A 12,456-nucleotide genomic window follows, 5' to 3' on the forward strand; every position below is an offset into this window, starting at 1 on the left:
CTGAGGTACCACTGTATTTACAATGGGGCCCCGCATTTTGAGAGCTGCAAAGAACTTTCAAATCGCTCTGTGTTGCTCTTTGAGCCTCCATAAACCTGCCTATTAGCAAAAGCCTTTCACACAGATCATGCTGAACTTTGACATTCCGACAACCAGGGCTTCAAAGTGCAGCATCACCCATGTCATTATGTCAGGTGATTGACAGGTGGGTGGCCTGCCTGCCTATCTATCAAATTTGGCCCGACAGGGGTGTGGAGATAATGAAAAGATTCCCCACCTTAGGGTTAAAGCATACCTGTCAGACCTGAATTAGATCTGATTACAACTCTCCAGTCTTACCTAAAACCTCAATCCATGTATCTGGCTCTCCCACTCTTGTCTCTCAGTTCACAGCTGTCACAGAACTAATGTATTCATCTTTCTGAACTCCACCTATCATAGGAACATTAACTTATGAAACCAACTGAACACAGCAGTTTAGTTTGCACGCCATGGTAAACCACGAATCCACGATTTGCTCCAACAAACCACAATCTCCAGTTTAGTCTAAACCAAGGATCATCAGTCTCAACAGACTGATCTGTAGCCAAAGTTTGTTCTCGGCTTATTGATCACTGTTTGTAGGAGCAAAACCAAAACTATGATCCCTGGTTATTACTGACTGTATTTATTAGTTGCCTCATGTGATAAGCTGCTAGGCAACATACCACAAAATAAGAAACACACACACCAAAATACAAACAGTTCATAACAGAACACGTAAACTGTAGTTTTCAAAAAATCAAACCAGAACAATAATATAAAACTAGGGGCATCTAAAACCAACCATGCCATCTAAAAACTACATCACTAATCAGATTAAACAAACTAAAATTAGATGATAAAACATCACTTAAACATATTAATAGATGTTTAAAAGGCCTGCAGTCACACTCTGCACTGCTAAACCAGAGATTGTGATTTGTTTTCTCCCAAAGCCAGATGGAACAAACTGGGTGCAATTCATTTGTATGGCTTACTATCATGTATGAATATAGCTAGCAAGGCTTGCTTACAAGTTAGTATTCACAGAGCATAGCTTCACCTGTCAACTTCCACAGACTTCTTCAATCAGTGTCGTCTTCACTCCAGCCTTGGAGACAACTGCTGTACGAATGTTGGAGCCATAGTACAGGGTCAGCCAGCATGTCCAATGGTCAGGGCGGCCAGGTGTTGTAGTCCAGAAGCATCTAGAAGGCCATAGGTCCCCCAACCCTGTTTTACATCCTCCTCTCATAGTTACTGAACTCTCCATCCAGAAATCCTCTTGTGCTTTTCACTTATTTGAGATTTGTCACACGTTTTAAACCACTCTCTCATCTCTAACTTTTCTTTCTAAAGCACTCATTGATTTTCTAAAGCTTCTCTTCCTTCCATGCAGTATCTTCCAGTACTGATCTCTTTGGGATTGCTCTTATCCCTTCTTGACAATCAGACCTTTTCCTGCTGGCTGCGTGTTTCCTTAAAGCAGCACAAATGTCCTACATAGCTGTCTTTGTTTAATACATCATCATCCTTGAGGAAAACATGTGGACCAGATATTCTTTTGACTTTTCAACACCAGATAAAGTTACATTTCACTTAGTTAAAAAGCCCACCCCCCAAAAAACTCTCCTCACCCCTAAGAATCCACCTTGCAGGCAAACTTTTTAACACCTGCCGAAGACTATGACACACACAAGTATTCAAATAGACTTATTTCTCCCACATTCAAACATAACAGGAGAACTGCACTTTATAATTGCTTTATTTTCTGCTTATTAGTTCTTTTACCAACACTACAACCATATTGCGAACACAAAAAATCCTGTTTACTTTATTCAGGGAGATCACAGTCTACAGACTCATTCACTTATCAGACAAAGTTAACGCCATTCAAAAACGGATTCAGTTGCACTTTATAGAGTCACATGAACACAGAAGTTGGATGTACTGAACCTTTTCCCCCAAAGAAGTTGAATTCTAAGATTGCATTTTATCTTGCAAGCTGCAGATAAATCTCTAAGGTCATCAATTTTTATGGCTACCTTTGAGCCAGAGAGAACACAAAACGTTGTTTCTTTGAAAGAGACACTTAAAATGAAACTTTACTAATTTTTGTTCAGTATCAAAAGTTATTTGATGCATTTGTCACACATTTTTCAACTTCTTGTTTCCCACCAAAGACTGGCAATTTAAAGGGGAAAACAAAACCAGAATTAATATTTATCTTTTTTTACCTACAAAACTGGCACACTTGGAGGAACAAAATTGACATACCGAGTAACGATTTCAAATTAATGTATAAGTTTATATGACAATTTGATTCTGTCTTGGTGAGAAAAAAGATACAATAAACCCTTCACCAAAGGTAAAACCACCCATGTTTTTACTGCAGTTAAGATTTATATGAAAGTTTGAGAACTAGTAACAGATCTTCAAGTTTTCCAGTTTAGGCAACTACTTTGTGCTTGGCTTTAGTTATTCCAGAAGACTACACTTAGCTGTTTTGTGGACTTTTTGTTTGCATTACCACTCTTGCCAATGCTGCCAGGAAGAAAGATTCCAAATTTATTTTTATCGCAACCAGAATGTAGCATTTTTGTTCGATTCTCTCACAAATTTGTTGCTTTAGTAGAACTTTTTGTGAACCGCTGCTGTTTTTCCGATGAAAATTAATTTTTGTTCTGATCCTAAAAATTATTTTATGTGAATAATCCACATCCAATTTGGAGGAAGTAAAAAATCCAGATAACTATGATATAAGTTTATTCAGGATCAGAGCTCAAGTTTTTTTCTGTTAATGATGCTAAGCATTCAGTTCTAAGAAATTAATTTCTCATTACTTTATCCCCCTCAAACATCTTTGGTACAAGCTCTAGAGTCCACAATTTAAGTAGCAAAATCAACACTGAAGAAGTGTAGTGTAATGCCCCAATTTTATTTCAAACTCATACCCTTTAACAAAAGCAATTTTCTTCTGGTTTTGTAGCAATACATTCCTAAAATTCCTCAGATGAGTTTTACTCCTTGAGGAAATCTGAAATTAATCCTTAAGGCTGAATAGGAACCAGCTGCTTTACATTTTTTTGCACCTAGTATTAATACTTGATTGAAACCATTTTTATGCTAACCTGAATTCACAATCATTTTCCCCCATACAACTGATCAGACATTTGAAAGCTGCGATATGACAAATGAGATGCTTGCCCTTGAGGAACGGAACGTGGAAGTTTACATTCACAGTCGTTTGCTCACTCTCCACCTGAATCATTGCTGCCCTTCCAAAGGGCTTTATACATCCAAAGCAGATCAAATAAAGGTACTACCAGAAGTCTAGAATTTGTCTGTCACTGCCTGCGTGAATTCAGTATGGTTTTGTAACAGATGAAAGGGAAGCAACTTCCAAAGACACTCATTTGTTCCATTTAATTAGTAGTATCTGCAAAACCAAGTTGCCACATCCTTCCTTCGTATTAGTACATCTCGATAAATTCTTAAGAGTGACTTATTCAAATCATAGTATAGATGCAGATGCAGGCAACCCCCCCACCCCCTCAAGTTAATAAAGATGCATCTTAGAAGCCAAGCTAAAAGGTCTACAAATAATCTACTTTAAGTTTTTAGAAGCTTTTAGACCAATTGTGATACTGCCATCTTTGCCTCAATTATTAAGACAGGAAGAGTTTTTAACATTCAAGTTTTGACTACAAGTTTATGATTTTTTTTAAAAGTAATGTGTACATCACACATTATTCTTACGAATTATTGCTGCACTTTATGGAATGAAAGCATATTTGCACCGAAACTGGAAAGTAATGCAACTACTTAATGTTGCAGCAGAAAAATTAACTTTACAATGCAAAGTACAGGAACTGTGGTTTGACACTAAGTCTCGTTTCATCCTGCATACGGTTGCTATTTAGAATGGAAACTTATTTGCATCCTTAATCATGCATTATATTTGGTTCATAACCTCCTGCAGCTAACATTTTGAAGCGGTTCTTGAATTACCCGGCCATCATTGGGCCCAGTAAGCAACCATACATTTATTCTAAATGCTACCCTTCTGATTTGTCAAAAGACCGGATAAAGGAGATGAAAATTTTAGTTTCTAGTTACAGGTAAGCTCTCACCATAAAGAGGACAGACTGCAGTTTGTTCATAAGCAATGGTTTTCAGTTTACTAGATAACAAGAGACCTATCAACATATTCTGCATGGTTGCAAAAGGAAGCAAATCTACAGCAGATGATAATGGAGAGGGGGGGGGGTCAGGGGGAACTAAATCAGAAAGCATACATTTAAAAAGGTGATGCCTTAGCCCCAAGACTCAAACAAATGAAGTCAAATCATCATAACCAAGGGCTCTCATAGTATGAGAAAAGTTGCTCTGCAAAGCTATGTGTCTCCTTCCCCCCTCCCCCCCCCCATGTCGCTGGAAGCTTGCCATATAAACTAGTGCTTGTGTTCATTCACAGTTGAAGATTAGAGCATCTTAACACCAAGCAAGAATTGTATTAAACTGGGGATCCAGTCAAGTATGTGGAAGAAAAGGGTGGTAACTGGCGAAGAGGTGAGCAATCATTGTAATCCTATGGATGCTTAATTTCAGAACATTTTAGTATGGAGGATCATTCTTTCTCGGGAAGCAAGCATTTCTTTCCCCGCTAAACTCTCTTGAAGACTAGTAATAGTTTGTCTTTATTTTTTTAAATGATCATTAGGATTTATAGTTAGATGTTAACCATGTCAGCCCTTCGTAGAGTCCGTCTCCCGAGGTGGCACAGGACGGCTGAACATACCAATTCCTATCCCTGATTCGGGTCAGGCCTAGTTTCTCTTGGATCTCGTGCGGCTTCATGGCGTCAGGAAGGTCCTGCTTGTTGGCAAAGATAAGGATGATGGCATCCCGCATCTCTCGGTCGTTGATGATGCGGTGCAGCTCCTGCCGGGCCTCGTCTATGCGGTCCCGGTCAGCGCAGTCCACCACAAAGATCAGGCCCTGGGTGCCCGTGTAGTAGTGCCGCCACAGCGGCCGGATCTTATCCTGGCCCCCCACGTCCCACACGTTAAACTTGACGTTTTTGTAAGTCACCGTCTCCACGTTGAAGCCCACGGTGGGGATCGTGGTGACCGCCTGGCCCAGCTTCAGTTTGTAGAGGATGGTGGTCTTGCCCGCCGCGTCCAGGCCCAGCATCAGGATCCGCATCTCCTTGTTGCCAAAGATCTTGGACAGCACTTTGCCCATGATGGCGGCTGGGGGGAGGCAGGCATCCACGGGGGGAGAGGGGGGCAGAGAGTTGGGGTGGGTGGGTGGGAGGAGAAGAAGAGGGCTGTTGCCGCACCTGCCAAGTAATCCACACAGGTGTCGGTGGTTGGGGGGGGGCACACACCTGGACAGGGGAAAGGCCAGATGTTTACTGGTCTGTATGGGGCCCAAGAACTTGAGGAGGGGGCTTTGGGGGAGGGGGGAAGAAGAGGAATAAGGCAGCCCCCACTTATATGCACCAAGAGAAGGAACAAGGGGGGGGGGAGATGCTTGACTTGAGACGAAGGGGGCGTGGCTTGGCGCGCGAGGGGGCGGGGCTCGCGAGGTCTCCTGGCCCGTCACTCAGAGCAGGCCCGGGAGCCTCCCCGCGCTCTGCTGGGCTCCCCCGGGCGTCGCTTCGGAGCTCTGAGGAGAAAAGAGAAGCGGGGAGAAGAGGAGGAGAGTCAGTCGGAGGCTCCGTCAGAGGCGGCGTGAGGGGGAGGGAGAAGGGAAGCCGCCGCCGTTGCCGCCGCCGCCCGCACTTACCTCAGGGGGCGCCGGCTTCTCTCCCTCAGCGCCAGCGAGCTGGGCCGTCCGCCGGCCGGCCGGCCTTTCCGGGTGGGAGAAGGGGCCCGCCTGCCCAGCCGGCCCGCCTCGCTTCTTCTCCCCTCTCACAAACTCCCTTGCCTGGCTTCGCTGGCTCGAGGCGGCCGGCGGCGACGCGCATGCGCGCAGCTCCCTCCCTCGCCCGACTTGCGAAAGGGAAGCGGCCCCGCCTATAAGACGAGGGGAGGGGCGAGAGCGCGCCGTTTAAACCCGGAGTGCGCACGCGCAAAGGCAGGGCGGGAAAAGGGAGGCGGGGAAAACCTTGGCGCATGCCCAGTCAGTCGCCCGCTCCCTTCACCGGGAGCCTCGGCGGCCGCTTCTGTTCTTTCCACCATTAAGCTGGGCGTTTAAGCGCCGCGCCTTTTCCCTTCCCCGAGTGCCGAGAGGGGGAAATAACGCCTCAGGTTCTCGCCTCTCGAACGGGCATATGCGCATGCGCGGTTCCACTTCGCGCAGCCGCATTCCCAGCCGCCAATCCCGGAAGAGAAACCCCCGCGGGGAGAATTGACCTCAAGTGCCCGGCCGAAGACCGCGCAAGCGTGGTGGCCGCCTCACCTAACGTGGCCTCTCTCTACTGCGCATGATCCGGAGAAACGGTCTCAGAGACGGAACTGCGCACGCGCAGCGTGTCATCCCCGTGAGCCGAGAACGCGCGGTCTACGTCAGTTGCTGCGCGACTCGGCCCGGCGTCTCCTTAAAGGGCCACGCACGTGGATGGGAGCCGAGATAAAATAGGAATATTTGACATGTTTGCGGCCTCTTGTTAAGCGCTCCCTTGCCTGAAGGGAAGATATGCAAGAGAGGGAGAAGAGGAATGCAGACCACGCCCCCTCCTGAATTGCAGCTGATCTCATGCAAAGCTTACCTGTCCTGTCCAATTTCTTAAAAGACCTCAGGTGACTTTTTCACCTCCTTCTCGCCCCAAGTCTCAGCTCTTGTAAGGCCCATCATAATAAAGGTAAAGGGACCCCTGACTGTTAGGTCCACTTGTGGACAGCGCTCATCTCGCTCTATTGGCCAAGGGAACCGATGTACAGCTTCCGGGTCATGTGACCAGCATGACTAAGCCACTTCTGGCAAACCAGAGCAGCACACGGAAACGCCGTTTACCTTCCCGCCAGAGTGGTACCTATTTATCTACTTGGACTTTGACGTGCTTTCAAACTGCTAGGTTGGCAGGAGCAGGGACCGAGCAACTGGAGCTCACCCCGTAGCTGGGATTCGAACCACCAACCTTCTGATTGGCAAGCCCCAGGCTTTGTGGTTTAACCCACAGCACCACCCCATCATAATATAATATGATAAAAAGGACTTAATATTTATTGCATTCATTGCTTGCTACATAAAACGTCTCAGAGCAACTCCAAATTATAAGAACGCACAGAACCATAGCTGTCAACCTTCCCTCTTTTTTGCGGGAAATTCCCTTATTCCAGCGCCGTTTCCCACTGCTATCCCAGATTGTTAGATATCCCGTAGACTGTCCCCAGAACAGGTGAGGCTGCTGCTCCCTCATTTTCGAGGCTGCTGATCCCTTATTTCCAAATCTGAAAGTTGACAGCTATGTGCAGAACACAAAATATAAAATAACAAAAAGCAGAGAACATTGTTAACCCAAAGTTCTCATCCTGCAATATTATGATACCTAGATGAAGGTCCACCAGGCCTGTGTGCTGAGCAAGCTGCTTTATGGCAGTGAGCTGTGGGCAACTTACAACTGTCAGGAGCAATGCACAGCAGGACGGTGTCTCAAAGGTATGTTCTCCCAAGCCCACATTCCCAGCAACGTCTACACCGGCTTGGTCATGTCCACAAAAGGGAAGATGGCAGGATCCCCAAGGATGTGCTGTATGGGGAGCGAGCTTCAGGGACCAGATCCAACTCTGAATTATAAGACATGATGGCTGACAATATCAACCCCGCTGTGTGGGAATCCCTTGCAGATGACCGCAATACCTGTAGATGGATAGCCAGGTCCTGCATCCACAGTAATGACCAGAGGAGGAAGGGCTGCTTGGAGGAGCGCAGAGAGATAATAATAATAATAATAATAATAATAATAATAATAATAATAATTTATTTATACCCCGCCCATCTGCACTCTGGGCAGCTTCCAATCAAGTGTTAAAAACAATACAGCATTAAATATTAAAAACTTCCCTAAACAGGGCTGCCTTCAGATGTCTTTTAAAAAGAAGATAGCTGCTTATTTCCTTCACATCTGCTGGGAGGGCGTTCCACAGGGCAGGCGCCACTACCGAGAAGGCCCTCTGCCTGGTTCCCTGTAACCTCACTTCTCGCAATGAGGGAACCGCCAGAAGGCCCTCGGTGCTGGACCTCAGTGTCCGGGCTGAACGATGGGGGTGGAGACGCTCCTTCAGGTATACTGGACCGAGGCCGCTTAGGACTTTAAAGGTCAGCACCAACATTTTGAATTGTGCTCGGAAACGTACTGATTCATGTCATGATTCATCTGTTGTAGCACAACCGGATGCCTTCGTCAGCCTTCAGCTGCAACAAAACATGTCTCTCCTATATTGGTCTCTACAGCCACATCAGACGCTGCAACTTTCCAACACTTTGACTTCACCCCCAAAGGCGCACTCCTCCATTGTCTCCCAACAATGGCCTCACTTTGGCCTGATCCTGCCAGGCTTTTTCTTACGTTCTGCCTATTCTCACAGCAGGTCATTTACACACAAAGTCTCTAACCATCATGATATAGGCAGGAGTGTGGTGGTGTCCTGGGGATCAGCTGTGGGCATCTAAGAAGTTTGGGGAGACACAGCCCATGTAGATGGGATTTCTGAACAGAAAAAATAGTATTTCTCATTATTTTAAGAATGTGAGAGGAGCTTCCTGGATGAGGCCAATGGCCCATCTAGTCCAGCATCCTGTTCTCACAGTGGCCAACCTGATGCTTGTGGGAAACCAGCAATCAGGATTCGACCACAAGAGCCCTCTTCCCACCTGTGGTTTCATAGAATCATAGAAGTGTAGAGCTGCAAGGGACTCATGGATCTTCTGGTCCAATCCCCTGTGACGCAGGAAACTCAACTAAAGCATCTATGACAGATGGCTATCTGACCTCTGCTTAAAAGCCTCCAATGAAAGACAGTCCACAACCTCCTGAGGAAGCCCGTTCCACTGTCAAGCAGCTCCTACTGTCAGAACGTTATTTATTCATTTGAGAATACAGTATTGATTCAGTGTTTTGATCTTTGCTGCCATCTTCTGGATGATGGACACACAGGAAGCAAACAAGGAGCCCAGGTGTGGTGGCTCTAGCCTGTAATCCCAGCTCCTTGGGAGACCTGAGCCTGGAAGGCTGCTCTAGCTCCAGAGTTCTAGGCTGCTGCTATGGACTACGTTGCAGAATGAGTGCATTGCTAAGGTTAGGGTCAATACAATGGTCCTCAGTGTGTCAAGATCCAACAGGATGCTGAATTCGCCCAGATCAAAGCCACCATCCTGAGCGTCCTCTCTTCTCAATTCTGAAAATAAAATTAAAATGCACATGTCTTTGACCCACCCGGGAAGAATGGCAGATGAAACTGATGGACTACATGGAAATGGCAGAAATGACTGGCAGAATCCGAGACCAGGGAGAAGAGTCGATGGAGGAAGACTGGAAAAAATTCAAAGTATATTTACAGAAATATTGCAAAATTAATGAATGTTAGAAGAATATTGGAATGAAATTATAAGGTTTTAGCAGAAGTGTTATTAAGAATTATATGAATATTAATTGTTAATGGGATAAAGTGGAAAATTCAAAGTTAAAATGTGTTAGGATAAATTATAGAATAAAAATTGAAGAAGAGGGAAAGGATTTGTTGAACCAGCAATTTGAACTAGAATACAAAAAAGGGAGGTGTGAGTAAGTCGAGGAAATAAGCAAATGAAAGATATCGATATAAAATTTGGATGTGTGTTTAAATGTTTTTGTTTTCTTTATGTTGTGTTGTATTGTATTCTTTTTATTGTTGACGTATTGTTTCTTGAATTTATGTATTGTTTTTCTTTATTGTCTTTCTTTTCATAATTATAAAATATTCAATAAATATTATTTTAAAAAATAAAATAAAATGCACATGTCTCTGAACTTGTGCAAAGTGTCTATTATCCCTGGAAACCATACTCCTCCTTGCTATCAGGCTGGCTGAAGCCTATCTAAGCACATTTTGAAAATTAATCTCTAGTGTTACGCTCACCCCACTTCCAAGCAGTAAGAAGTTCCAGGGCCCGTTGTATACCCAGGATTAGTTTAGTTTCCATTAGAAGGAGGAGGTCTCTGGAGACTTACTGGTATTTTGTAATGTTTGCATTTATTTGCAAAATTACGGGCTGAGCGTAGCTGGAGACACCGTTGGGATTATATCATCATTTATCCATTAATGAGTTGCCTTTTACATGCACGTGAAGGTGATTACGGTCATATAATAAAAAACAGCTAAAAAGTCTACTGTTTTAAAAGCAGTACAAAAAAAATAACTGGAAGGCTGAAAAACAACAGAATAGCGGATGAAATGCATTATAGTAATTAATTAATTAATAGCACAAAATACCTAAGGCAGAGGTGGCTTCATTCAGGTGCAAAAACGTGTCAAAACAAAAATATTCCATATCCACCTGTCTTATAGGCACCACTAACCAGCATTTTCAGAGCCCTGGGATTTTGCTAACACCATCTGATTTCTAACCTTGGGCTCAGGAAAGCAGGTCACCTGATGCCCTGCGATTGGCAGGTGGGCACCACTGCTCACTTGCCGAATTTGGCCTCTCTCTGTGTGCGTAGCTTCAGGTAGGTTGCCATGTTGGTCTGACACAGTCAAAATAAATTAAAAAAATTTCCAGTAGCACCTTATAGAGACCAACTCAGTTTGTTCTGGGTATAAGCTTTCGTGTGCATGTGTGTGTGTGTGAGGAAGGCATGTAGCCAACCCTTTGGGGGATCCAGTTCTCCATCCCAGATTTAAACACTCAAGGCCCAAATTTCTCAAGAGTATCCTCTCAAACAGAGCTTACAGAGCCTTAACTTGGCTCTCTCTCAGTCTGGCCTAACTGCAGTTTTTAAGTCTCCCTTTTTAGATTACATCACTCTCAGCTGCTGGGTGGGAGGCTTCTTTCTGCTCCATTCAGAAGCCTTGAGAGAGATCACCTAACAATCAGTAGCCATGGAAACGCATCACCTGTACTTTCCTTAACAAAAGCTGTGCCTGGCAACTTTGTCAGGAGTATTAAATAAGCCTTGCTCCATTAACCCTGTCCTGGCCAAGCTCCCCATCTCACAGCAACATGCTCCCCTAAATAAAACATTTCAGAATTCTCCTAGGTGCCAGCCAAACTCCAAGATCTGAATTCAAATCTGTGTATCAGGCTTCTGCCAACAGCTGAGCATGGTGGCACCTTGGGAGGCTGAGGATTGCTCGAGCTCCGGAGTCCTGGGCTGTTATGGGCTATTATATGCTAAGATCAGCATCAATAAGGGCACCCTAGGAGACCTAGGAACACCACCCTCCGCTTCAGGGAGTAGAAATGCAATGCATAAAAAAGGTGAAGAAATAGCGGGGACCTCTGAGCATACGAAAAGTGCTTTCCCATCACCATTAAACTCCTGCACCTCCAAGCGTTGCCATTTCCACGCCGTCCGGCAGAGGGCGGCAGGGAGCTCTTCTCCTTCCCTAACGCCGCGCCGGAACAGTTTTGGCCTAGTGGGCTCGCCGTAGGTCACGTGGCGCAACGCGCATGCGCGCGGGCGATTCGGAGTCTGACAGGAGGAAAAGCGTCCCGGAGCGCGGCGAGGGAAGGCCGGGCAGAGTCCGCCGCGGAGAGGAGAGGCCCGGCCATGAAGTCCCGTTTCAGCACGGTCGATATCCGGGCGGTGATAGCCGAGCTGCGCCAGAGGTAGGAGGGAGGCTCGTGACAGGCGGGCGGCGGCCCCGCCCCCGCGACGACGGAGGCCCCGCCCACCTGGGCATTGGCCCCGCCCCTTTACCTCGCCCCGCCCACTCCTCGCCCTCCCCCAATCAGGTGCCTCCCAGGAGTTTTGGACTACAGTTCCCATGCGTTGGCAGGGCCTGGTGGGAGTTGTAGTCCAAATCACGTGGCAGCTGGCTGGTGGGTGATGGGAGTTGTAGTCCGAAACCTCTGTAAGGCACCAGAGGAAGGAGGAAGGCTGGTCTGTATTTGATGTTTCCCCTGGTTGTTAGACCAGGCAGAGGCAACCTCGGCCCTCCAGATGTTTTGGGACTACAATTCCCATCGTCCCTGACCACTGGTCCTGTTAGCTAGGGATCATGGGAGTTGTAGTCCTAAAAAATCTGGAGGGCTGAGTTTGCCTATGCCTGTGTTACACTCCTAGCAGTGTTTCCCAAACTTGGGTCTCCAGCTGTTTTTTGGACTCCAATTCCCATCATCCCTGACCACTGGTCCTGTTAGCTAGGGATCATGGGAGTTGTAGTCCTAAAACAGCTGGAGGGCCAAGTTTGCCTATGCCTGTGTTAGACTCCTAGCAGTGTTTCCTAATAATAATAATAATAATAATTAATTTATTTCTACCCTGCTCACCTGGCTGGGCTT

General features: G+C 45.9%; 2 protein-coding genes across 4 annotated transcripts in view; one reads left to right on the forward strand and one right to left on the reverse strand.

Moving 5' to 3' along the window:
- Positions 1 to 1,768: 1,768 nt before the first annotated feature.
- ARF6 (ARF GTPase 6) lies at positions 1,769 to 6,495 on the reverse strand. Of its 2 annotated transcripts, none has more exons than XM_083440435.1 (2): positions 6,384 to 6,495; positions 1,769 to 5,694 (listed from the first exon to the last, which is right to left on the reverse strand). In XM_083440435.1, the coding sequence occupies exon 2, from the start codon at positions 5,266 to 5,268 to the stop codon at positions 4,741 to 4,743; it is 528 nt and encodes a 175-aa protein (XP_083296561.1). In that variant the 5' UTR covers positions 5,269 to 5,694; positions 6,384 to 6,495; the 3' UTR covers positions 1,769 to 4,740. The 2 variants fall into 2 exon arrangements, with proteins under 2 accessions (XP_083296561.1, XP_083296560.1); XM_083440434.1 differs by having other exon boundaries at positions 5,815 to 6,395.
- Positions 6,496 to 11,611: 5,116 nt separating this feature from the next.
- NEMF (nuclear export mediator factor) overlaps positions 11,612 to 12,456 on the forward strand; it is a 47,513-nt gene continuing 46,668 nt past the window's right edge. Inside the window, exon 1 of one of the 2 annotated variants that reach the window (XM_083434830.1) lies at positions 11,612 to 11,781. In XM_083434830.1, coding sequence (XP_083290956.1) covers positions 11,723 to 11,781 — 59 coding nt within the window. In that variant the 5' untranslated portion in view covers positions 11,612 to 11,722. The remainder of the gene's footprint in view (positions 11,782 to 12,456) is intronic. The other variant, XM_083434831.1, reaches the window with a different exon arrangement.

This window comes from Podarcis tiliguerta, assembly GCF_965153285.1.
Source record: "Podarcis tiliguerta genome assembly, chromosome: 1".
NCBI lineage: Eukaryota > Metazoa > Chordata > Lepidosauria > Squamata > Lacertidae > Podarcis > Podarcis tiliguerta.